Below are 27523 nucleotides of genomic sequence, written 5' to 3'. Positions count from 1 at the left end.
AGTCTATCACTACTGAATAACTGGTGTCTTTTTGTATAGTCTATCACTGCTGAATAACTGATGTCTGTTTGTATAGTCTATCACTACTGAATAACTGATGTCTGTTTGTATAGTCTATCACTACAGAATAACTGGTGTCTGTATAGTCTATCACTGCTGAATAACTGGTGTCTGTTTGTATAGTTTATCACTACTGGATAACTGGTGTCTGTTTATATATAGTACTTTATTGGCAATAATTTCATTTCACAAATAGAAATGTTTTTCAAATTAGGCCATACAACAATAGTAAAACAAAAAAAAGAAAAAAGCATCAGTTAGCCATTAAAATTGAATAAATAGTCTGACAAATAGTGTTTAAAATGCCTTTCTCTGCTAAGAGAACGGATATTTGGTAGAAGATTGTTAAAGCAGCTGGCAATGACATTTTCAAAAGGATTGTTAGTGATTGTATGCAATTTGTTCATATCACGTAAGTTGAAATGAGTTAAGAACCTGTAACTGTCATTTTTAAAAACGCGGACACAAACCATGAAAAATCTTGAAACATTGAATTGAAGTAAAATAAATATTTAGCATAGGCAGAGTAAGAAGACGCAGAGATTTGGAAAGATCATTTGTTTGAATAATATATGCAGGCATATGATGTAAATTTGCAATGAGTCGAAATGCTCTTCTTTGCAACAAAAATAAATCCTTAGTGACATATCTTGGAGCTAGATTATAATAAATGTGGATACCATAAATAATATGGCAAAATATAAACTGATAATACAATGCAATAGCAGATTTTGAGTTCACTTATGGCCTGCAAATCTGGAGCAGAGTCAATGACTTCGTGACCTTACTACAAATAGTGTCGACATGATTATTCCAAGAGAGTCGATCTGTCAAAACAAATCCTAACAATTTTGTCTCATGTCTACAAGTGATGGATTGGCTGTTAAACTTAACAGTGAAGCTGTTTCGAAGGTTTTCATCAGTATTATAAAGAAGAAAGTGTGATTTTTGTAAATTGATTGTCATATGATTTGCTGTACACCAGTTGCTAATAATTTTCATGATGAGATTGCAGTTCGTCTCAAGAAGTTGCACATCTTTGTGATAACTAACAAAAACGGTATCATCGGCGTAGGCAAAGCCTTTTGGAATAAGTCTAAGAAGATCCTTTATTTATATTAAAAATAATACTGGCGCAATAAGTGACCCCTGTGGAACACCAACATTTATATCTAATGTCAATGATTCCTTGTCATTTATGACGACCTTTTGGCGCCTTTTGTGAAAATAGGATTGAAGTATTTGCAAAGATTTATTTTTAAAACCAGCAAGTCCTAGTTTATGATATAATATTTTGTGATTGACACTGTCAAAAGCTTTTCTGAAATCCAAAAACATTAAGCAAATCTCCTCACCTCTGGTTTTCAAATCCAAACAATCTGAGATTAGTTTATGAACAGCATCCGTGCATGAATGACTTTTTTTGAAACCACACTGATAAGGATGTAAAGTATTATTTTTGAGCAAATGAGAGTAGATGTGAATACTTACATTGTAAGTGCTTTTCAAAAACTTTAGATAAAATAGGGAGTACTGAAATAGGGCGGAAATTTGATATAGTTTTGATTATACTGTTTGTATAGTCTACTACTGAATAACTGGTGTCTGTTTTTATAGTCTATCATTACTGAATAACTGATGTCTGTTTGTATAGTCTATCACTACAGAATAACTGGTGTCTGTTTGTATAGTCTATCACTGCTGAATAACTGGTGTCTGTTTGTATAGTCTATCACTACTGAATAACTGGTGTCTGTTTGTATAGTCTATCACTACTGAATAACTGATGTATGTTTGTATAGTCTATCACTACTGAATAACTGGTGTCTGTTTGTATAGTCCATCACTACTGAATAACTGGTGTCTGTCTGTATAGTCTATCACTACTGAATCACTGATGTCTGTTTGTATAGTCTATCACTACTGATTAACTGGAGTCTGTTTGTATAGTCTAACACTACTGAATAACTTGAGTCTGTTTGCATAGTCTATCACTACTAAATAACTGGTGTCTGTTTGTATAGTCTATCAATACTGAATAGCTGGAGTCAGTTTATATAGTTTATCACTACTGAATAACTGGTGTCTTTTTGTATAGTTTATATTTTTCTGTGAATTTTACTTACCACTTATTATCTATAGTCTATATCTATTACCGTGAAACCTCTAATGGAATGCCATGGTGTTTTATTTTTCAGCCCTATAGAGGTATTTTATTAGAGATGACATTCAATTAGAGGGTGGTGCTATATTTTTTGACTACAAGTAGCTCATTAGAGTTTTTGAAAATTAAACTTAACCCTTTCATTGGTGACGCGAAGTCAATGTCGCATATATTTTTCACTTTTATTTCAGGAAAGCAACTTCAATGCAGTCAGTCTCAGCATTTTTGCTAAACCATTTTTCATATACGTCAAAGTATCAGACCGAGTTGAACAAGCAAGTGAAAGATGCTTGAAAGATGTTTGAATGCAGCCACCAGTTATTTTGATGCTGTCACTTTTAAAGTTTTGTTACTATGAGCAATCTTAAATGCAAGCTGTAAAGAACAAATTGTAAAGCTTCGGAGTTATAAAACAAACTTTGATACACTATAACAATGGCTGCTACTACGTCTTACAGGTTTTCTGAAGAGTAATCTCATTGTTCATCAAAATACTTGTCTTTAGGACAGATTAAACCACATTATGTATTAATCTGAAGACAATGGATCGGATTTAGACCTCCGTGACTTCGAATCAGAATGTAGTTCTGACGATTGTAATGATCGATCTTCTCAGGTACGCTGTCACTAAAATCATGGCAACCATAGAGTTATCTTCCCCCTAGAGTGATAACTGTGCCATCAACAACACGAGCGTTTCCGGTGCCAACAAGGAGCGTTTAGGTCACGCCCCTTTTTTGTGCTGGTCAATCGCAGTGATTGACAGACCGATAACATCAGCCATTAGAATGATCATGAATTTCCACAGTTAAGATAGTAATTAATGCTCATATTAAAGAAACGATGATTATAGTTCATTACTCTAATATATGCTTATTATTTAAAGCAATTCAATACCTACATGCATTGCAAAGGCACTGAATAGATAGTGTTAAGTAAGTGAGTTAATGCAATCAGTTACTCCAATGATATACAGCCCCCACACATGGGGGGCTGTATATCATTGGTTACTCATAGATAAGATAGATAGTCATACTGGGGTTGTATTACATCGGTGTGATGGGTAGCTAATCGACTGTCATCAACTGAAAGTATTGACATTGTATGATGATAGAGTGATTCATTGACACCACAGTTCACAAACAGCCCTTGCATGTAATATTAGATTTCAATACATATCAATCAAATACATAGACTAGCTTAAAGCAAAGATGTCCACTAGTTAGTGGACATCTTTGCTTGATGTAAGCAAGCAAAAAGTTTGAAAGTTAGAGTGGCAAATGTTGCTATATGTTAGATAAAAATAAATTATACCTAATTATACTAACTTGTAATTATTTAAAAATAAAAAGGACTTTTTATTACTTTATTTATTAAATAATTTTTTATTGTAATCATAGCTAAACAGATTATCTTTAGCCATCACTTGCTAATTATTTCACATTACATTTAAACACATTTGCAGTTTCAATTTTTCTTCCTAATTCATGTCAACAAAAAACTTCTTTCATGATATGAAATTTAAAATTTGTAGTTGTTTGAAAAAGCTTGAAAACATTTACAGTTGTTCTTATTTTTTCTCTTCTCTTCATTTATTTCAATTACACAAAACACTTCTCATAATATGTAGTTTGAAAGTTAGAGTGGCAAAAGTTGTTATATGTTAAATAAAAATAAATTATAACGTACTTAATTATACTAAATTATAATTATATAAAAATAAAATAGACTCTTTTGTTACCTTATTTATTAAATAATTTTTCATTGTAATCATAGCTAAACAGATTATATTTAGCCATTAATTGCTAATTATTTTACATTTAAACACATTTACAGTTTTTTTTCCTAATTTATTTCAACAAAACACTTCTTTCATGATATGAAATTTAAAAGTTTGTAGTTGTTTGAAAAAGCTTGAAAACCTTTACGGTTGTTTTTTTTCCTCTTAATTCATTTGAACTGCTTAAAAATATTTTCTCATGATATGAAATTTAAAAGTTAGAATGGTAAATGTTATATAAAAATAAATTTTCTGTCCAGACTTTTTTATTACTCGGACAACTCGGGTAATACAGCTCATAGTTGATGGCAGTCGATTAGCTTCCCATCACACCAATGCAATACAACCCCAGTATGACTATTTATCTTATCTATGAGTAACTGATTGCATTAACTCACTTACTTAACACGATCTATTCAGTGCCTTTGCAAGTCAAGTAGGTATCAGGGATTACGTGTATGTCACAATTTCCATTTTCATAATTCATTTCCATAAAATTTCCATAATTTATATCCATATTAATTCCATTTCCATAAAATTTCCATAATTCATTTCCATATTATTTCCATAACTTTTCCATAATTCATTTCCATATTATTTCCATTTTCATAACATTTCCATAATTCATTTCCATATTGTTTCCATTTCCATAACTCATTTCCATAACTCATTTCCATATTATTTCCATTTCCATAACATTTCCATATTATTTTCATTTCCATAATTTATTTCCATATTATTTCCATTTCCATAACATTTCCATAAATCATTTCCATATCATTCCATTTCCATAACGTTTCCCTACTTCATTTCCATATTATTTCTATTTTCATAACATTTCCATAATTTATTTTCATAACATTTCCATAATTTATTTCCATTTCCATAAATAATTTCCATATCATTCCATTGCCATAACATTTCCCTACTTCATTTCCATATTATTTCCATTTTCATAACATTTCCATAATTTATTTCCATATTATTTCCATTTCCATAACATTTCCATAATTCATTAACTTATTATTTCCATAACATTTCCTTACTTCATTTCCATATTATTTTCATAACATTTCTATAATTCATTTTCATATTATTTCCATTTCCATAACATTTCCCTATTTCATTTCCATATTATTTCCATTTCCATATTACTTCCATTTCAATAACATTTCCATATTATTTCCATTTCAATAACATTTCCATATTTCTAAAATAAAATTTCCATATTTCTAAAATAAAATTTCCATATCCATCTCCCTAAAATTATGGAAATATTTATGTTTATGGAAACAATGATATACAGGGGGCTGTATATCATTGGCTGTATATCATTGCTGTATGGGGCTGTGGGGGGCCGCATATCATTGATGGAAATGGATATGAAAAAGTAAACATTTCCATAATATGTTTAGCGATCCCTGGTAGGTATTGAATTGCTTTAAATAATAAGCATATATTATAGTAATAAACTACAATCATCATTTCTTTAATATGAGCATTAATTACTATCTTAACTGGAAATTCATGATCCTCGTTTAATCCTTCTCATGGCTGATGTTATTGATCTAGTCAATCACTACGGTTGACTAGCACAAAAAAGGGGCGTGGCCTAAACGCTCCTTGTTGGCACCGGAAACGCTCGTGAAGTTATCGCTCTAGGGGGAGATAACTCTATGATGGCAACTACTACAGCAACAACAAAAATTTAATTTTCATTGATGCAACCGATGTAATTAGTACTATTTTGTGAACACTTTTTATTATGAGTTCATAAGATCAAAGAATGTCAAAGCGGCGAGAAAATAGAGGTGGCATTCAAATTAAGGGTGGCACTGTAATTTTCAAACCTTTTCCTATAGTGGCGTTCTGCTAGAGGTGGCATTCAAATAGAGGCTTTACGGTTTCTACGATCTGTAATCTACAGTATTTTTTGTCCATGACCTATATTTGCTGCCCAGCTGCTCATGTTTATAGTCTGTATATATTGTGTGCAATTGACTTGCCATGATATGTATGGTTTAAATCTACTATTGACCCTTTCCATCTATTATGTATATCTCCTTATTGATAGGTCATGTCTGTAATGGTTACGTCTGTATTTAAATGTTGCTCTCTCTTTAGTTAACCCGCTGCCAGTTAGCGACATCTGCCAGTCAGCTGCCAGTCTTACATCTTATTGTCACTGTCTCACTAATAGTCAGCAGTCTTATTTATTCTGTAACCTGGGACAGTTGTAGTAGCTAAGGCAATCTCTGGTTGAATAGTAGCTCCATTGTCAGGACCTAGGTATCGTAGAAATTACAATTCTTACAACTTGTATCTGGCACTGGCCAGTTATCAACTTGTATCTGGCACTGGCCAGTTATCAAGTATCTGGCACTGGCCAGTTATAAAGTTATCAACCGATAATGTTATCACCTTTTGATTATCAAGATACAATTATAAAAAAATGGGATTTTAGGGGCGCGCTCTAGGTATCAGGTTACGATCTCTTTAGGGGCGTGCTCTAGGTATCAGGTTATGATCCCTTTAGGGGCATGCTCTAGGTATCAGGTTACGATCCCTTTAGGGGCGTGCTTTAGGTATCAGGTTATGATCCCTTTAGGGGCATGCTCTAGGTATCAGGTTACGATCCCTTTAGGGCATACTTTGGGTATCAGGTTACGATCCCATTAAAGACGTGATCTAGGTATCAGGTTACGATCTCTTTAGGGGCGTGCTCTAGGTATCAGGTTACGATCCCTTTATGGGCATGCTCTAGGTATCAGGTAACGGTCCCTTTGGGGGCGTGCTCTAGGTATCAGGTTACGATCTCTTTAGGGGCATACCCTGGGCATTATGTTATGATCCCATTGGGGGCAGGCTCTAGGTACACCATGATTTATCTAGGGGCAAGCTCCAGGTTTCACGTTACGATATACTTGGGGGCACGCTCTAAGTATCACGTTACGATCTCTCTCAGGGGCATGCTCCAGGTATCACATAACTAACTCTATCGTATTGTGATACCTAAACACATAATAATTTGATAATTATGTTGATAGCATCCTCCCTATCAACTAGCGAAATTATTAATTCCGAGTGAAGCTATGACAAAAAATGTATGAATGTGAGAACACATACAGGGAAACTCGGCTAACTCGACCTTCACGGGACCTTCACGGGACCGAGAGAAAGTGTTCGAGTTATCAGAGCGTTCAACTTATGGGAACACTGTCACAAGTCCATTTATTCATCAGCACATTTACAAACTATATATAAATCAAAAGCATTGATGGCTCGTTGCAAGTTTTGCAAGTTTTATCAGAAAGTATAAATATTTTCTTACTACTTGAGTTTTGTTTGTTTAATGAGATGTGACTGCTAGGGACATTTTCAGATTAAAATAGGCAAAACTTGATCGCGGTTGAAACGCTCAGTAAAAAAAGACATATTTTTCTTTTGAGCGTTTTAACAAAAAACAATTTTGCCGATATTTCGTTAAGTTTATCTCAAGGTTACCTCGTTTCTCCTTGCTTCCGGAAGGCTATCCCTAAGCGGATGTTTGGTAAAATTTGATATTTTGCAAATCGTTAGAAAAGTCATTAACAAAGTTTTTTACCGATGATTATAATAATAACGCCTAAGAACTACTAAAAGTTGATGTTTATCTCTATGGCTAGGAATGAAGTGATATTCTAAAGCGATATCAACCGTCTCGGTAGCCGTTGGGCAAAAAACTGTTCGAGTTAACAAAGTTAAGTTGGAGTTATCTGAAGCAATTCATCATTGCGTGGGAACGGACCAAACGAATTCATTCGGGTTAACCATGTGTTCGAGCTATCCCAGAGCAAATTATCCGAGTTTCACTGTATAGCCTTAGCTTTAAATGACAACTATTGACTTGCTGTGAAAGTGATTTCATTGGCTACTCAAATTAAAATTCGGCTTTGAGTCAGCCATCGATCAGGCACTGCCCGGTAAAATTTCTCTCTGGACAAAATCGGTTTTTGGCTCGTTTGCTTTGTTCACCCGATGCAATCTTTGGTCATTAGAAAAATTGGCCTGAAATCAGCAGGTGTGAACGCAGCTTAACATTTGTCTTGAGATTCTGCTTTTAAAAGCAGCTAGATTCATTCTTTGTTTTGTCTACCACAGTAAAAAAGACTGTATTTGACCTATCAGATTGCATGCTTACTTGATTTTAAGAATTCTTATTGGTCTAAGCAGCATAAACCAGTATTTTACACTGGACCAGGTTTTACAGCAATCATCAACATTTGTTATCCCCTATGGTTTGTGACCTTTGTTAAAATAGCTGGCGACTAGGACATGACCTCTTTATGACCTCCACACTTGTTAGCTAATGATCACCCAAAATTATCAAACATGCAAGTTGTGTGACGTTCATGGCAGCAAAGCATTACAAGCTACACAAATCCTCAGTATTTTATTATTTTTAGCATCCATCTGTGTGAAGTTAGCAGCATCTGAATGGGACTTGCGTCTAGCACTCCACATCTATTTAGATGTTTCTGTTGTTATCAATCATTGAACCACTGGCCATACTTTTTCCTTTAAACATCTAATTGTTGGTTACAGGCGAGCCCTGCAAGAAAAAGAAAAATCCTGTCAGAGTTCATGTATCTACGAGCACTCACGAGTCTGTCAGACCATTTCAGTACAAGAAACAGCCCAACTTTGAATTTTGTCTCGGTAAGTCATTTCTCCTTGTCAGTCATCTCATCTGTTCTTTTTTACATTGAGTCATCCGAACCTCCATGAGTCATCCAAACCTTTATGAGTCATCCAAACCTTCATGAGTCATCCAAACCTTCATGAGTCATCCAAACCTTCATGAGTCATCCAACCCTTCATGAGTCATCCAAACCTTCATGAGTCATCCAAACCTTCATGAGTCATCCAAACCTTCTTGAGTCATCCAAACCTTGAGTCATCCAAACCCTCATGAACATTTTAGTTCAACACATGCCAATCTACGCAAAAGAGTTGGGTGCCATTTTAGAATGCCCTCCTATATTTAAGCTACAAACATGTTGCTGTACCACTATTCACTTATTAGAGTCATCATTCGTTGTGTTACAAGTATTCCGGTATGTTATTTTTGACTTTGCACAGGTCTCTCATCATATTCAATAGGTCATCTCTATGAACGCTGTTGGAATTCACTCATACTGTATTATCCATATGTAAATAATTCTTCAAAAAGCCTTAACTTCAAATATTGTCTCATCCATCAAATAACGACAAAAGCATTTATAAACTTAGAAATCCAGAGTGTTCTAACAAAATTTTATGTTTTTGTGCGTAATATATGTTTTCGGGTTAGTTTTGTGGGTTACTGTGAGTAATCTATTAAATTACATAAATACTGATAATACTAGAAATTCCACTGTCATACAGCCCATGACCAAAGTAATAATGGAAAAAAGAAAGGGTACTGTTGGTTGTTGAAAAATTAGTTCTCAGCAGGAATTGACAGTGTATAATGTAAATGAGACTTGTTTGAGATGATATAAAATAAATTTGAGGGAGCACGACTCTAAAAAGGCGACGACGTAATGTTCTGGGAGGTTGTATGTCCATGGTAGTTGTCAAATAGTTTTGAAATGAAATTCAGAAGGTCAATTATGCAAAACAAAAGGTTGTATAAAAATCAGACTTAATCTACTACTATCTCAAACTTATGTTTTACAACAATAAAATAAATATTAATTCAAGCTGTAGACCTAAACTACTGTACGTAATTTAAATAACAACAACAATAATGAAATATGTTTATTATATCTCTGAAATGCAATATTAAAAGTTAAATATATTGTAATATACAGTTTGAAAGTTGGTTGTGTTGGATATAGAATGGTTTTGACAGCGATATGTAACAGAAATAAATATTAATAAAATAAATATTTAACTATTTCAAACTTATGTTTTACAATAATAAAATAAATATTAATTCAAGCTGTAGACCTAAACTACTGTACGTAATTTAACTAACAACAACAATAAATAAATATGTTTATTATATCTCTGAAATGCAATATTAAAAGTTAAACGGCAAACTGATGTGTAATATACAGTTTGAAAGTTGGTTGTGTTGTGAATATAGAATGGTTTTGACAGCGATATGTAACAGAAAGCAAGCGTTGGCATTTACGTTTTATGTTTTATGCAAACTGGAGTGAAGTAAAGAAATATTCTTGTTATAAAAGGGCGTTGTAGTAACGCCCTATCTTGTAGATAAGATGTAAAGAAATCTGGCTGATGTTCTAGATAATTTGAAAAACCTTCGGTAATTGGACAAAAACGTAAGCTGATAGACTGTGTACCACATTTTCGTACCTGTAAATCGGTCTACGCCTCAAACAGTCTCAAACAGTACACAAGCCTTCTTGGCAATTAAACAATGCCATAGACTGGTGAAATGAGCACGTTTTTCTTGTGCTGAATTGCGCACTGCTAAATAGTTCTACTATCTGTCGCACGGCTTTATTGGCGTTTCGTAGGTTGGTCAAAACTTTTAATAAACCAAGCTGTTCAAGCGTTTTGTGGCGATTTTTGGCAGAATTAATCTATCTATTTATGTATAATCCGATCAAATGGGTTAGTTTTAGGAATTTGCGGTAACCTTTCAAAGGCTTGGTAACATATTTAAATAGGTTTATATGCGTTTTGTAACATTATTATACTTAAACGGCTTTACTGAAAAATAGCTAAATTTGTTGATAGGATTTCGTTACAAGGGTTTGGTGATGGCCGTTACCGGATAATTTTTCGGGAGTTGTGTGCACATGTGCATTTATCATAAATCTCCCAACGAATCGCTTCGCTTTTGTTTGGTCGTGGGATCATGTAAGCTCATTCAATTATGTCAAACAATTGAGTCTTAAAATAGAAAAATGCAATCAAAATAGAACATTAACTCTTTTAAAAATGAGCAATTATAGAAATTAAGGAGTGTTTTCTATGGAAAAGAATTTAGTTTGAATTGGATTGAGTAAAGGAACGCAATGACTGCGTATATTGTTTGTGGTTCCTAGTGTCATTTACCAAGAGGAGACAACCCTTTTGCGTTATTAAACTCTTATTTCACGAAGTACGAAGCAAATAGACCTACTCTACTGCCTTTGGTTTATCTAATATAGTTTGCACCTTTTTTGATGTTGTCTTTACAGTTTATTCTATGTTATGATTCTTGCGCCATCTAATCTAAATTTTAAACAAGTCATGTTTAAAAACATTTTCGTATTAATATTTTTGTTCTGATTACATTGTGTGTATTACTTCATTGTCAATAAAGTTATATATAAACTAGCTGTCTGCCTGCCTTTGCCCGGGTAATAAGTCTTTCACAGAAAATTTGTTTTTGTTTAACATAACAACATTTCTAACCATTCTAACCTTCAAACATCATGAAAAAAGTGTTTGGTGCAGTTTGGATAAATTAATAGAACAACTAAAACGAATGTAAAGGTTTTCAAACTTTGTCAAACAACTGTAACTTTCAAACTTCATATCATGAGAAAAATGTTTTGTGCAGGTCAAATAAATTAAGAAACAAATTAAAATAACTGTAAAAGTGTTAAATGTAAATGTGAAATAATTAGCAAGTAATACCTAAATTGAGTCTGTTTTGCTACGATTACACTAAAAGGTGATTTGGTAATGATACAATTAATACGAACTGAAAAAAATGTCCTGAATATGTTGAATCAATAATAACAATTTTTACACAGAAGTGTGTGTATATAAAAGGTTACTATTCCAGCTGAAGCTGTTCCATTAAAACTTTGAATACGGCGATAACGGTTCAAGTGTGAAAGTGAGATATCGGACTGTCTTTGTCTGACCAAGTGGAGAAAGAATGTTGAGGCTATTCCCACTTGAGATACAAATGTCCGCGTAAAAAGTATTAGCCTATACCGATTTAACAATTCACTCTATGAAAAATAGAAGTACATATAACAACACATTTCAAGTTGAAACGGCAATTTACAAATTAAAAAAATAGTTGATGGTAGCCTAAAATTAGTTTTTAAAAAATTTCAAAAATAACAAATGCAAAAGGTAATAATAGTTAATAATCAGAAGTGCACATTCAGCGTTTGCATACGGTACACGGTATAATGTAAAATAAGTTCGCTAAAAATCTAAGGACCGTATAGCTCATTGGTTAAATGCATGGTTTGAAACTTTTTAATTTCCAAGAGTTCAAATCTAGCATGAAATGGATATTTAGTTCCTAAATTTTAATTGCTCTAGCTGGACATACCGAAGCACTCATACAGACAATTTTCGAGATATATAGATAGAAAAAGATAAAATATTGCAATGCAGAGTTTGAGGAGCGTCTTTTGTTGCGGCGAGATTAATGAGTGATTTTCAAGGATATGGTTTTATTACAGTATTTTGCTTGATATATTCGTAGCGTTACATGTAGGGTTATATGTCTCGTGTAGGGTTATATGTCTCATGTAGGGTTATATGTCTCATGTAGGGTTATATGTCTTGCGCAGGGTTATATGTCTCGTGTAGGGTTATATGTCTCATGTAGGGTTATATGTCTCATGTAGGGTTATATGTCTCATGTAGGGTTATATGTCTCGTGTAGGGTTATATGTCTCATGTAGGGTTATATGTCTCGTGTAGGGTTATATGTCTCATGTAGGATTATATGCTTCATGTAGAGTTATATGTCTCATGTAGGGTTATATGTCTCATGTAGGGTTCTATGTCTCGTCTCGGTTCTACGTCTCGTCTATTTTCGCGGTGTCATCCTCTGGTGAAAGTTTCATGTGCGAAACTAAACTATCATAACAAACGAGTGAAAAAGCGAAACTAAATAGCTTTGTTCATTGATACTGTATAATTGAATTTTATAACGACATTTATTTTAACGTTTCAACGACCACTATAGCATCGTTAAAATATAAACCAACAAAATAATTTTACTGTCAAAATTTATTACGTTATTATTTTGCAATTATTTAGGATTATTTTCCCATTAGGAATGATTTATAATGATAGGAATTTGATGTCAATGCACATGCATTAGTTAGCGTTATCGTTTGCTGGGGACGTCACTCAATGCAGTGAGCACTGTGTGTTGAAAAAAAATAAGACACATGCACTGACACTCGCAGTACTACACAAGCAGCATGGCTCTGGAAAGGTTTGGATTCACCACTGACACCTCTTCAATAACTTGTAATTTTTTTTAGATTTGTTTTGTTTTAAGTGATGTGACTGACGAGACGTTTTTAAATTAAAATAGGCAAAACATGACCGCAGTTAATACGTTCAGAAAAAAAAACATCTTTTCCTTTTGAGCGTTTTAACAAAGATCAATTTTGCGGATTTTATTTTAAGTTCATTCGGAGGCTTTTACGCTTTCGATGGGACACGGCCAAGCGGGTGATTGATAAAACTGAATCTTTTGCAAACCTTTATAAAAGTCATTAACAAAAAATATTTTGCCTCTGATGATGATAATAATGATGCCTAAGAACTACTAGAAGTTGATGTTTGTCTCTATGGCTTGGAATGAAGTGACATTCTACCGCGATAAAAACCGTGTCCATGGCCGTTGGGCAAATAACTTTTCGAATAAAGGATGTTGAGATCGAGTTATCTGAAGAAATTTATCATTGCATTGGAATTGACCAAACAAATCCGTTTGAGTTGACCTTGTGTTTGAGATGAAATGTTACATTTTATCTGAGGGCGAGTTTTTCGAGTTGGACTGTACTTACCGTAAAAAATTCCCAAAATGTTGGGGTGGCTCAGCCGGCCAGCTGCCCCAGTGAAAACTGGCCTGTTGATAGTCCAAGAAACAAATGGCAGCAAGCGATCAAATTGCATTATCGACCTTGCCCACATCATTCTACCTGCGGTTCACAATTACAAACTAGTCGCAAATTGAATTTTTTTATCGGTGAACTGAACCTGAGGAATATAATTATGTTTGTTCCACTGCATTTATTTTCACATCACTATATTTTCGCACTCATTAGAGCTGCGGAATTAAGTTGCTTCGAAATTTTCCTCTGTGGGCTACTCACGAAACTAAGTACTAGCGAAATATAAGTGTCCTAGGGTATGTCTCACTAGCTGCATTACCCGTGTTCGAAAACAGATTTACATAAAGCAATAGTTTTATTGAGAGTTGTCTTTCATACTGTAAAACAACTCCAAATATCCAATCTACTGAAATTTTTGTGCTGATCTGACTGCATACACATATGCAATTGTACATGTCAATAATTTTGGAGAGACCAATGGTAATATGCAATGTGTTCTACAGCTAGTCTACAATGCATCAGTCTCGAACCATTCAAATCGGAATTGTCCTAATTTTGTGCACAGAACTGATAATGAAATTGACATTGCTAGGCAAACTGAAGTTCTTCAAACTGGCAGTATTCTAAAGTTTTACATATTGTAATTTTACATATTTTAAGAAATTCTAGAAAATATTTTGCTATTGCACTGCTAAGCTATCACCAGCAGTTATTGAATTGAGACTTCTACGTGCTTGAAACACTAATCATGACTCACCAGTTCTTTGTCTATATCTTGTGTTTTGACATGGTATATACAAACTGTGGAGGATTAATGTGGTTGTGTTGATAAATGTATTATCAATATAATCTACTATATGAACTACATATATGGCCTCTCGCCTTTCCAACGTAAGGCATTACATCTGGAGCATTTTTGGACATTTGTCCCATAGAAAAATTTGGCCCTATACTGTATTAAAGGACTGTAGTCAAGTGCGAAGTTTTATGTCCATACACGGCGCCTGGTAGCAGCTGCTGTAGTTAGTGCATCTTGCTGTTGTCGCCGTTTCATCTGCTCTGAAAATTCAGCTCGCCGAGCAGCTGTTGTAGCTAGTGCGTCATGTTCTTGTCGCCGCTGCATCTGCTCGGAGGTTTCTGCACATCTGGCCGATGTAGCGGCTGCTCTGAGCCGTTTGAGTCTCTGTTGGGTCAGTTCATTAGTCTCTGCACTTCTAGCAGTTGCAGCATCTATTCTGGCCTGCCTTCAATGTACCTGTGTTTGTTCAGTGGTATCTGTTCTTCTAGCAGCTGCTATTCTGTTTCGTTGTAGGCGTAGCTGTGTTTGCTCCACAGTTTCTGCACTTCTAGCAGATGCAGTAGCTATTCTGTCTCGTTGTAGGTGTAGCTGTGTTTGCTCTGTAGTTTCTGCTCGTCTAGCTGCTGCTTTGCGAATTCGGTCTTTTTCTCTACGGGAATCAACCTGTTCTTGTGTTTGGACAGTAAGCTTTTTGGGAGGCACAAATTGTACTGCTTCAAGCATTTTTAAAAGTGAATAAGATGGTGTGCTTTTTTGTAATATACGCTGCTCGCTTTCTTTTTACCATCGCCTATCGCAACGCTCGGAGTGCCCGTGCAAGTTCTGTAGTAGCTGTAGTTTTGTAGTACTCATAGCTGGAAAATAAGTAAAAGTAACTCAGCTGCGGAGGAAATGTACATAGTTACTATTACAAACAGTGGCAAATCCAACGTTTTTAACCCTTTCACTGAAGTAGACTCATGCGTTTTCTATGGTCGATCGCCGTAGACGCATATTTGCGCCTTTCCCAGCAATTGCTAGTAACTGAATTTTATTATTCGTTGATAATATAACCAACGATCTTTAGGGCTTTCATAGTAGTGACAGTGTTGGCCGAAGATTTCTCTGTAAAATTAGCCTAAAATTTAATTTTAATATTTTGGTTGAGAATTTCCAACTTAAAAACAAACAGTTTAATTACAATTTAAAACAAATAATTACTCATGTTGATGACATTATAGCCGATTCAGATTTTTGTGATTACGCAGAAATAGCAAATAGCATTAAAATAGTAATAGCAGCACTGGCTCTGATGGTGGTGAAAGTATTGGTTTTGTAAGAATAAGGAACATTGTAGCGGATCGCTTCGTAGCTTCACATCGCTTTATCAATGCACAGAGTATAGATACAATGAATTTTTTGAATAACAGTGTTTTGTTCACATTTTGGCAAAATTTACGATATTGTTATAGCTTCCTTTACTGCTATTATAACTAAGGCAATGCTATAACAACACTATATCAAACCTAGCGTAACCTATCTCAATCAATCACGTTACTGATAAATGCAATAATAATTCAACGTACCTTGAGTTCAAAGTTCCTATAATTCAAGTAGCGTTCTTGAGTTGCTCTTGATCCCAGTGCATCCACCACGTTGGAAATCCGGACTCCAAAAGAATATCTTTTTTTCCTCCAAATCTCCCACCTCTGGTTAGTTAGAGATGCTCTGCCAGCGTGTAACAATCTTATTGGATCTTTCCTTAAACCTGGAAGTTCTAGCCTGAGACGCAAAGGTAGAAAAGATGTTGAATTAGACTGATGATGTCGTTTGGGAGAATATCAAGATTCTAGACTTCTTCCCCTTTGTAACTTTAGCTTAGTTCATGTTGACGTGGTTGCAGCCCATAAATCAATGTTATTGACGGTTCTTCTTCATATGAATGTTGTGAGTCAACCTCCGCAACATTCTGTTGTTCAGAATATATAGACTCCGTCATATGTTCAATTTCAGCTATCTACTATATAGATAACAGCGTTTTTCCAGTGGTTGCAAGAAACAAATGTTCACATGACCTTCCCGGTACACTTTGGCAGTAAATATTAATTAGATGTAATTTACTACTTATTAATTTATTTAATGAATAGTACATTTTATTTAATTTACTACTAATATTTAATACTAAGTTAATTTTACTACTTACTCATATTAATTAAGTTTGCTTCGTACGACCGAATCGAAAAAGAAAAAACCGCTCTATAACCTATTTATACTACTCATATTCGGGAGTTATCGGTAACTCGATATATCGAAAAGATATATCGAGAAAAGATCAACTCCAAAAGATACGATATTATTAGCATATCAGTATTTATCGTCCATCTTACGATGAATATTAGGTTATGTTAGAGGCGTGTGCTAACCAGAGATTCCCGTTAATGCACCCTAGCGGTGAAAGAAAAAACTACAGAATAGCCGCACCCTTATATAAGCCGCATGGCTCATAAACCATCAGAAAAAAGTAGCGGCTAGTAGTCTGAAAAGTACGGTACTCTATAAAGTGGACAGATAGACAACGATTGCCATTTATATAGTAGATGTAGGGTTATATGTCTTATGTAGGGTTATATGTCTCATGTAGGGTTATATGTCTCATGTAGGGTTATATGTCTCATGTAGTGCTATATGTCTCATGTAGTGATATATATCTCATGTAGGGTTATATGTCTCATGTAGGGTTATATGTTTCATGTAGTGTTATATGTCTCATGTAGTGTTATATGTCTCATGTAGGGTTATATGTCTCATGTAGTGTTATATGTCTCATGTAGTGTTATATGTCTCATGTAGGGTTATATGTCTCATGTAGGATTATATGCTTCATGTAGGGCTATATGTCTCATGTAGTGCTATATGTCTCATGTAGGGTTATATGTCTCATGTAGTGTTATATGTCTCAGAGTGCTATATGTCTCATGTAGGGTTATATGTTTCATGTAGTGTTATATGTCTCATGTAGGGTTATATGTTTCATGTAGTGTTATATGTCTCATGTAGGATTATATGCTTCATGTAGGGCTATATGTCTCATGTAGTGCTATATGTCTCATGTAGGGTTATATGTCTCATGTAGTGTTATATGTCTCAGAGTGCTATATGTCTCATGTAGGGTTATATGTTTCATGTAGTGTTATATGTCTCATGTAGGGTTATATGTTTCATGTAGTGTTATATGTCTCATGTAGGGTTATATGTCTCATGTAAGGTTATATGTCTCATGTAGTGCTATATGTCTCATGTAGGGTTATATGTCTCATGTAGGGTTATATGTTTCATGTAGGGTTATATGCCTCATGTAGTGTTATATGTCTCATGTAGGGTTATATGTCTCATGTAGGGTTATATGTCTCATGTAGTGCTATATGTCTCATGTAGGGTTATATGTCTCATGTAGTGCTATATGTCTCATGTAGTGCTATATGTCTCATGTAGGGTTATATGTCTCATGTAGTGTTATATGTCTCATGTAGGGTTATATGTCTCATGTAGTGTTATATGTCTCAAGTAGGGTTATATGTCTCATGTAGGGTTATATGTCTCATGTAGAGTTATATGTCTCATGTAGAGTTATATGTTTCATGCAGGATTATATGCTTCATGTAGGGTTATATGTCTCGAGTAGGGTCATATGTCTCTAGTAGGGTTATATGTCTCATGTAGGGTTATATGTCTAATGTAGGGTTGTATGTTTCATGTAGTGTTATATGTCTCATGTAGGGTTATTTGTCTTATGTAGGGTTATATGTCTCATGTATGGTTATATGTCTCATGTAGGGTTATATGTCTCATGTAGGGTTATATGTCTCATGTAGTGTTATATGTCGCATGTAGGGTTATATGTTTCATGTAGTGTTATATGTCTCATGTAGGGTTATATGTCTCGTGTAGGGTTGTATGTTTCATGTAGTGTTATATGTCTCATGTAGGGTTATATGTCTCTAGTAGGGTTATATGTCTCGTGTAGAGTTATATGTCTCATGTAGTGCTATATGTCTTATGTAGGGTTATATGTCTCATGTATGGTTATATGTCTCATGTAGGGTTATATGTCTCATGTAGGGTTATATGTCTCATGTAGTGTTATATGTCTCATGTAGAGTTATATGTCTCATGTAGAGTTATATGTTTCATGCAGGATTATATGCTTCATGTAGGGTTATATGTCTCGAGTAGGGTTATATGTCTCTAGTAGGGTTATATGTCTCATGTAGGGTTATATGTCTAATGTAGGGTTGTATGTTTCATGTAGTGTTATATGTCTCATGTAGAGTTGTATGTCTTATGTAGGGTTATATGTCTCATGTATGGTTATATGTCTCATGTAGGGTTATATGTCTCATGTAGGGTTATATGTCTCATGTAGTGCTATATGTCTCATGTAGTGCTATATGTCTCATGTAGGGTTATATGTCTCATGTAGTGTTATATGTCTCATGTAGGGTTATATGTCTCTAGTAGGGTTATATGTCTCATGTAGGGTTATATGTCTCATGTAGGGTTATATGTCTCATGTAGTGTTATATGTCTCAAGTAGGGTTATATGTCTCATGTAGGGTTATATGTCTAATGTAGGGTTGTATGTTTCATGTAGTGTTATATGTTTCATGTAGAGTTGTATGTCTTATGTAGGGTTATATGTCTCATGTATGGTTATATGTCTCATGTAGGGTTATATGTCTCGTGTAGGGTTATATGTCTCATGTAGGGTTATATGTCTCGTGTAGGGTTATATGTCTCATGTAGTGTTATATGTCTCATGTAGGGTTATATGTCTCATGTAGTGCTATATGTCTCATGTAGTGTTATATGTCTCATGTAGGGTTATATGTCTCATGTAGGGTTATATGTCTCGTGTAGGGTTATATGTCTCATGTAGTGTTATATGTCTCATGTAGTGTTATATGTCTCATGTAGGGTTATATGTCTCATGTAGGGTTATATGTCTCATGTAGGGTTATATGTCTCATGTAGTGCTATATGTCTCATGTAGTGCTATATGTCTCATGTAGGGTTATATGTCTCATGTAGTGTTATATGTCTCATGTAGGGTTATATGTCTCATGTAGTGTTATATGTCTCAAGTAGGGTTATATGTCTCATGTAGGGTTATATGTCTCATGTAGAGTTATATGTCTCATGTAGAGTTATATGTTTCATGCAGGATTATATGCTTCATGTAGGGTTATATGTCTTGTGTAGGGTTATATGTCTCATGTAGTGTTATATGTCTCATGTAGGGTTATATGTCTCTAGTAGGGTTATATGTCTCATGTAGGGTTATATGTCTCGTGTAGGGTTATATGTCTCATGTAGGGTTATATGTCTCGTGTAGGGTTATATGTCTCATGTAGTGTTATATGTCTCATGTAGGGTTATATGTCTCATGTAGTGCTATATGTCTCATGTAGTGCTATATGTCTCATGTAGGGTTATATGTCTCATGTAGTGTTATATGTCTCATGTAGGGTTATATGTCTCAAGTAGGGTTATATGTCTCAAGTAGGGTTATATGTCTCATGTAGGGTTATATGTTTCATGTAGAGTTATATGTTTCATGTAGAGTTATATGTTTCATGCAGGATTATATGCTTCATGTAGGGTTATATGTCTCGAGTAGGGTTATATGTCTCTAGTAGGGTTATATGTCTCATGTAGGGTTATATGACTAATGTAGGGTTGTATGTTTCATGTAGTGTTATATGTCTCATGTAGGGTTATTTGTCTTATGTAGGGTTATATGTCTCATGTAGGGTTATATGTCTCATGTAGGGTTATATGTCTCGTGTAGGGTTATATGTCTCATGTAGTGTTATATGTCTCATGTAGGGTTATATGTCTTGTGTAGGGTTATATGTCTCATGTAGGGTTATATGTCTCGTGTAGAGTTACATTGTATATGTTTCATGTAGGGTTATATGTCTCATGTAGGGTTACATGTCTCATGTAGGGTTATATGTCAACACTCCATCTTGAGACATACAGTCAAACATGGATAACTCACCCATGGATAGCTCGAACACATGGTTAACTCGAACGGCTTCTTTGGTCTGTTCCCACGTAGTGATAAATTGCTATAGATAACTCCAACTCAACACTGTTAACTCAAACGGTTTTTTTGCCCAACGTCTACTGAAACGGTTGTTATCGCTTTAGAAAATCACTTTATTCCAAGCCATTGAGGTAAACCTCAACTTTTCGTAATTCATAAGCGCCGTTATTACCACCATCGGCAAAATATTTTTGTCAATGACTTTTCTAAAGGTTTGGTGAAATTTGATTTATACCAAACATCTGCTTAGCGATTGCCCTTCGGAAGCAAGGTAAAGTGAGGTAATCTTTGCATAAACTTCAAGAAAAATCGGCAAAATTGATCGTGGGTAAAACGCTCAAAAGAAAAAGATATCTTTTCTTTTGAGTATTTCAACAACGATCAAGTTTTGCCAATGTCAATCTAAAAAACGTCCTGGCAATAACATCACCTCAAACAACAAACCAATCTCAAGTGATAGAAAAATCTCTACACTTTTTGATAAAAACGTTTTAAACTTTACATTAGAAGCATTTAATTTGAAACAAGCCCTTTTTGCTTTTGATTTATATTATAGTTTGTATATGTACATGTATCTACTAATAAATAAGTAAATACATGGACTTGTGACAGTGCTCTGATAACTCGAACGCTCTGATAATTCGAACACTTTCGCTCGGTCCCTGTGAAGTTCGAGTTATCCATGTTTGACTGTATATACATACATCTGGTTTCATTGCTCAGTTGTTATGCTGCGTCCTTCATGACTTCTCTCTTTATTTTTTTCCCTCAATCTCTTCTCTCTCAATTGACTTTTCTCGCAATTGACTTCTCCCTATATAAACTTCTCTTTCCATCTTTTATCCCTCAATCTCCTCTCCCATGATGTCTTTTCTTTCAATGTATTCTCTTTCGCTTCTATTATGATCATCTAAGATTTCCTGTTCTCTTGTAGTACATTGTAAATCTATTGTGCATATTATAGAGCCTAGACACTAATGCAAGTATTACATGTTTTACCAGTTTGCTCATGACTATAACTTTGCAAACCCTATAGCATCTCTTGCATCAGATTATTCTGAGTCAGTTTGTTCTCACTATGACTGGTTGGATGGTACATCCCCCCTTTCCCAGACTGCAACAAAGATCTCCTGTAGCACCATGCAACCAATTCTAACTTCTCTATGAGTAAAGGCCCTAAATTCAGCAAGCTTTTTTTCTCCGCAACATTGGACATCGGACATGTCCGAAAATATGTACATAAGTTTGGCAGTAGCTACGCAGCGACAAGCTTATCAATGGGAAGAAGTAAAAATGACACAAGTGGAAAGTACCGCAGCTAGTGGCACTTAGGTACACGAATATTTCATACGCATGTGCACCCAATGAACTGCTTGATTTATTTCCCTTTCTGCAGCAACCAGAAATCTTGAAACAGGGATGAGGCCTTTTTTAATCTTTTTCAACATGCTCGGTCACAGTTGCTCGGGTACAGTTGCTCGGGTACGGTCGCTCGGGTGCAGTTGCTCGGTTACAGTCGCTCGTGTACAGTTGCTTGGGTACAGTTGCTCGGGTACAGTTGCTCGAGTATAGTTGCTCGGGTACAGTAGCTCAGGTACAGTTGCTCGGTTACAGTTGCTCGGGTACAGTTGCTCCAGTACTTTTGCTCGGGTACAGTTGCTTGGGTACAGTTGCTCCAGTACTTTTGCTCGGGTACAGTTGCTCGGTTACAGTTGCTCAGTTACAGTTGCTCGGGTACAGTTGCTCGAGTACAGTTGCTCCAGTACTTTTGCTCGGGTACAGTTGCTTGGGTACAGTTGCTCCAGTACTTTTGCTCGGGTACAGTTGCTCGGTTACAGTTCCTCGGTTACAGTTCCTCGGTTACAATTGCCAGACTCTATCGGCTCCAATTTTCAATCTTGGTTTTCATTTCAGTGTGTTACACAGTTTTTCTTACAAATTTTACTGTCACATTGCTTTTCTTCTGCACTATTGACCTCTATGTGGGCTCAATGTAAGCAGTGTGGCAAAACTCAGGTTCATTACACCAACATCTCCGTTCCTTTACTAGCACCATTTACAATGTTTCAATGAGCTTACGGTCCCAATTTTATAACATCCTCACCATCTGGCTATAATTAATTTTGTAGGCCCAACTAGATCCTTGTTACTGTCGAGGCCAGCAAGTGACGAGACCACCCAAAGTGCAGGGCAACCAACCATTCCTGGCGGTGACATGTCAGTTCTTTATGATCATGCGGTAGGTGTTTTCTATGCTACTGTAACTAGTGGTACTGATTACAATAGCTAAAGGTACTGATTGTAATAGCTAGTGGTACTGATTATAATAGCTAGTAGTACTGATTATAATAGCTAGTGGCACTGATTACAATAGCTAGTTGTACTGATTACAGTAGCTAGTGGTACTGATTATAATAGCTAGTGGTACTGATTATAATAGCTAGTGGTACTGATTACAGTAGCTAGTGGTACTGATTATAATAGCTAGTGGTACTGATTATAATAGCTAGTAGTACTGATTATAATAGCTAGTGGTACTTATTATAATAGCTAGTGGTACTGATTACAGTAGCTAGTGGTACTGATTACAATAGTTAGTGGTACTTATTATAATAGCTAGTTGTACTGATTACAATAGCTAGTGGTACTGATTATAATGGCTAGTGGTACTGATTATAATAGCTAGCGTTACTGATTATAATAGCTAGTAGTACTGATTATAATAGCTAGTGGTACTTATTATATTAACTAATTGTACTGATTATAATAGCTAGTAGTACTGATTATAATAGCTAGTGGTACTTATTATATTAACTAATTGTACTGATTATAATAGCTAGTGGTACTTATTATAATGGCTAGTGGTACTGATTACAATAGTTAGTGGTACTTATTATAATAGCTAGTTGTACTGATTACAATAGCTAGTGGTACTGATTATAATAGCTAGTTGTACTGATTATACTAGCTAGTTGTACTGATTACAATAGCTAGTGGTACTTATTATAATAGCTAGTGGTACTGATTATAATAGCTAGTTGTACTGACTATAATAGTTAGTTGTACTGATTATAATAGCTAGTTGTACTGATTACAATAGCTAGTGTTACTGATTACAATAGCTAGTGGTACTGATTATAATAGTTAGTTGTACTGATTATAATAGCTAGTTGTACTGATTACAATAGCTAGTTGTACTGATTATAATAGTTAGTTGTACTGATTATAATAGCTAGTTGTACTGATTATAATAGCTAGTTGTACTGATTATAATAGCTAGTGGTACTTATTACAATAGCTAGTGGTACTGATTACAATAGTTAGTGGTACTTATTATAATAGCTAGTTGTACTGATTACAATAGCCAGTTGTACTGATTACAATAGCTAAAGGTACTGATTATAATAGCCAGTTGTACTGATTATAATAGCTAGTTGAACTGATTACAATAGCTAGTGGTACTTATTATAATAGCTAGTGGTACTGATTATAATAGCTAGTTGTACTGATTACAATAGCTAGTGGTACTGATTACAATAGTTAGTGGTACTTATTATAATAGCTAGTGGTACTGATTACAATAGCTAGTTGTACTGACTATAATAGTTAGTTGTACTGATTATAATAGCTAGTTGTACTGATTACAATAGCTAGTGGTACTTATTATAATAGCTAGTGGTACTGATTATAATAGCTAGTTGTACTGATTACAATAGCTAGTGGTACTGATTACAATAGTTAGTGGTACTTATTATAATAGCTAGTGGTACTGATTACAATAGCTAGTTGTACTGACTATAATAGCTAGTGGTACTGATTATAATAGCTAGTTGTACTGACTATAATAGTTAGTTGTACTGATTATAATAGCTAGTGGTACTGATTATAATAGCTAGTGGTACTGATTATAATAGCTAGTTGTACTGATTACAATACATGTAGTTAGTGGTACTGTGATTTCACCGGTGATTTCTCAACACTCATAAAATAAAAGTGTATCAGTGTACTATTTAATATTAACACAAGTGGTAATATTAATATTAACACTGCCTACGTGTACTCATCACACAGTCCATGGAGAGGAATGTGAATAACAATGCAAACACTGACATTATCAAAGGAAGGATTTGTGATCCCATTCGTAATAATGTCGTGCCAAGTCCAATGCTACCAACAGCACCCGCTGCCTCTCCTTATTCACAAAAGATACCTCTCAAGGACAAGCAGTTTGTACAGTCTAAACTCGAATTGAGTCACTCTTCTCCTCCGGGAGGTAGTACCTTTGTTTATTATGTAACACTATTCTATGCATGTAACACTATTCTATGCATGTAACACTATTCTATGCATGTAACACTATTCTATGCATGTAACACTATTCTATGCATGTGACACTATTCTATGCATGTAACACTATTCTATGCATGTAACACTATTCTATGCATGTAATACTATTCTATGCATGTAACACTATTCTATGCATGTAACACTATTCTATGCATGTAACACTATTCTATACATGTAACACTATTCTATGCATGTGACACTATTCTATGCATGTAACACTATTCTATGCATGTAACACTATTCTATGCATGTAATACTATTCTATGCATGTAACACTATTCTATGCATGTGACACTATTCTATGCATGTAACACTATTCTATGCATGTGACACTATTCTATGCATGTAACACTATTCTATGCATGTAACACTATTCTATGCATGTAACACTATTCTATGCATGTGACACTATTCTATGCATGTAACACTATTCTATGCATGTAACACTATTCTATGCATGTAACACTATTCTATGCATGTAACACTATTCTATGCATGTAACACTATTCTATGCATGTGACACTATTCTATGCTTGTAATACTATTCTATGCATGTGACACTATTCTATGCATGTAACACTATTCTATGTATGTGACACTATTCTATGCATGTGACACTATTCTATGCATGTGACACTATTCTATGCATGTGACACTATTCTATGCATGTGACACTATTCTATGCATGTGACACTATTCTATGCATGTAACACTATTCTATGCATGTGACACTATTCTATGCATGTAACACTTCTATGCATGTAATACTATTCTATGTGTTGTATTGTAGTTGTTGTATTGTATTATCACAATAAGTCTTGTATCACAGAAAACACAGCTAACAGGTAAGAAGCACATAAAGGAACTGACTTAGTTAGCAAGCCCATAGCTATGGGTTATTAGACAATTATGCGATTATAGCACAGCTAAAAGAAAGCTGACTGCACAGCTAATATGTAACACATCTCCCTCACTATTCTGAGTTTATGGTTAGTCATGACCTTGTTAGAACTTAGAACTGTCATAGTAATCAGGTCGTCTTCTATTACGAGTAGGATATCTGGGACTTTGTACTGGCTTCTCATCAGGTACAGATTGGGCAGGTTGGATGTTAAGATCATTTGAAGCTGTGATGATATTGTCATTGGTCGATGTATCATTAACTTGAAGTCTAGCTTGTAGCTGATTGGCATGTCGTCTCCATACACCACGGTCTGTTCGCACAGCATACAGTATGTTACCCAGCTTGTTAATTATCGTTCCAGGTATCCACTTAGGTCCAGAGCTATAGTTCCTTGCATAAACCAAAGAGTCTACTTCATACCGTGATGATGTAGAAGATGCTTGACCTGGTGAAAGAGTTTTCTTGTTCTGAATTGGTTTCAGCAAGGTCAGAGTATTTCTCGGCTGTCGTCCATGTAGAACTTCAGCAGGTGATTTCCAGTTCAAAGAGGGATGAGGTAAACATCTGTAAGTGGTTAAAAACAGTTGTAGGGCAGTCTTGATTTTCTCCCCTCCTGCACAATTCTTCTCTACAGATTGCTTAAGAGTCTGGACAAATCTCTCCGCTTCTCCATTCGATGCAGGATGGAATACGGGAGATGTTATATGTTTAATGCCATGCATGGTGCAGAACTGGTCAAATTCATTTGACACGAATTGTGGGCCGTTGTCTGTAACAATAGTCCGAGGAAGACCTTCATGTACAAAGATCTGTCGTAGCACGCCAACATTGTCCTTAGAAGTAGTTTTTCCTACATCTAGCATAGCAACGTACGGATATCGGGAATGTGCATCGACACAAACCAACCACATCTGACCTTTAAAAGGTCCTGCATAATCCAAATGAATTCGTTCCCATGGTAGTTGGGTGGACGGCCAACTTTGGTAAGTCTTGGCTGGGTCATTAGCACAGATTCGGCAAGGTTCACAAGCTTTGATTAGCTGTTCTATGTCTGCATTGATGCTAGGCCACCATGCGTATCGACGAGCAAGCTGTTTTACTCTTTCTACACCCCAGTGTGATGTATGCAGCAAGTCTAACACTTTACTCTTCAGAGCCTGTGGAATGACAACTCTAGTAGTGCCATCACGTTGCAAAAGCACAGCCTCCCCATGAACAAAAAGAGACTCCCTCATATTCCAATATGGCCGCAAATGTTCATAGCTAGCTGTAAGCTTACTGGGCCAAAGGCCATTCAGTATCCACTCTTTCACTATCTGTAGTGATGTGTCTTTCATGGTTTCTTGTTTAACAGCCTCATCGTCAAGGGGACCATGATCGAGCTCCTCTTGTATAGTGTGTGAGACCTCAATGCTCTCCTTCTCTTCATCATGGTCAAACTTCGGGTCTGCCCCTATAGGTAACCTGGACAAGCCATCTGCATTGCCATGCTGTGCTGTAGGTTTGTACCTGATGTCATACTGATAAGCCATCAGTGTGAGGGCCCATCTCTGCAGTCGCTGAGCTGTTAAATCGGGA

At 35.3% G+C, this 27523-nt stretch overlaps 1 protein-coding gene across 1 annotated transcript in view; it reads left to right on the top strand.

The window, feature by feature from the left end:
* The window catches only part of LOC137396368 (uncharacterized), an 82603-nt gene that overhangs the window by 41449 nt on the left and 13631 nt on the right, over positions 1–27523 (top strand). Inside the window, exons 9-11 of the mRNA XM_068082613.1 lie at positions 8589–8702; positions 22824–22933; positions 24766–24967. Of these exons, the coding sequence (XP_067938714.1) occupies positions 8589–8702; positions 22824–22933; positions 24766–24967 (426 nt within the window). The remainder of the gene's footprint in view (positions 1–8588; positions 8703–22823; positions 22934–24765; positions 24968–27523) is intronic.

The sequence above is a fragment of the Watersipora subatra genome, chromosome 5 (assembly GCF_963576615.1).
Source record: "Watersipora subatra chromosome 5, tzWatSuba1.1, whole genome shotgun sequence".
Taxonomy (NCBI): Eukaryota; Metazoa; Bryozoa; class Gymnolaemata; order Cheilostomatida; family Watersiporidae; genus Watersipora; species Watersipora subatra.
Note: the sequence above shows the minus strand (reverse complement) of the source record. Positions and strands in the feature narration are given on the sequence as shown.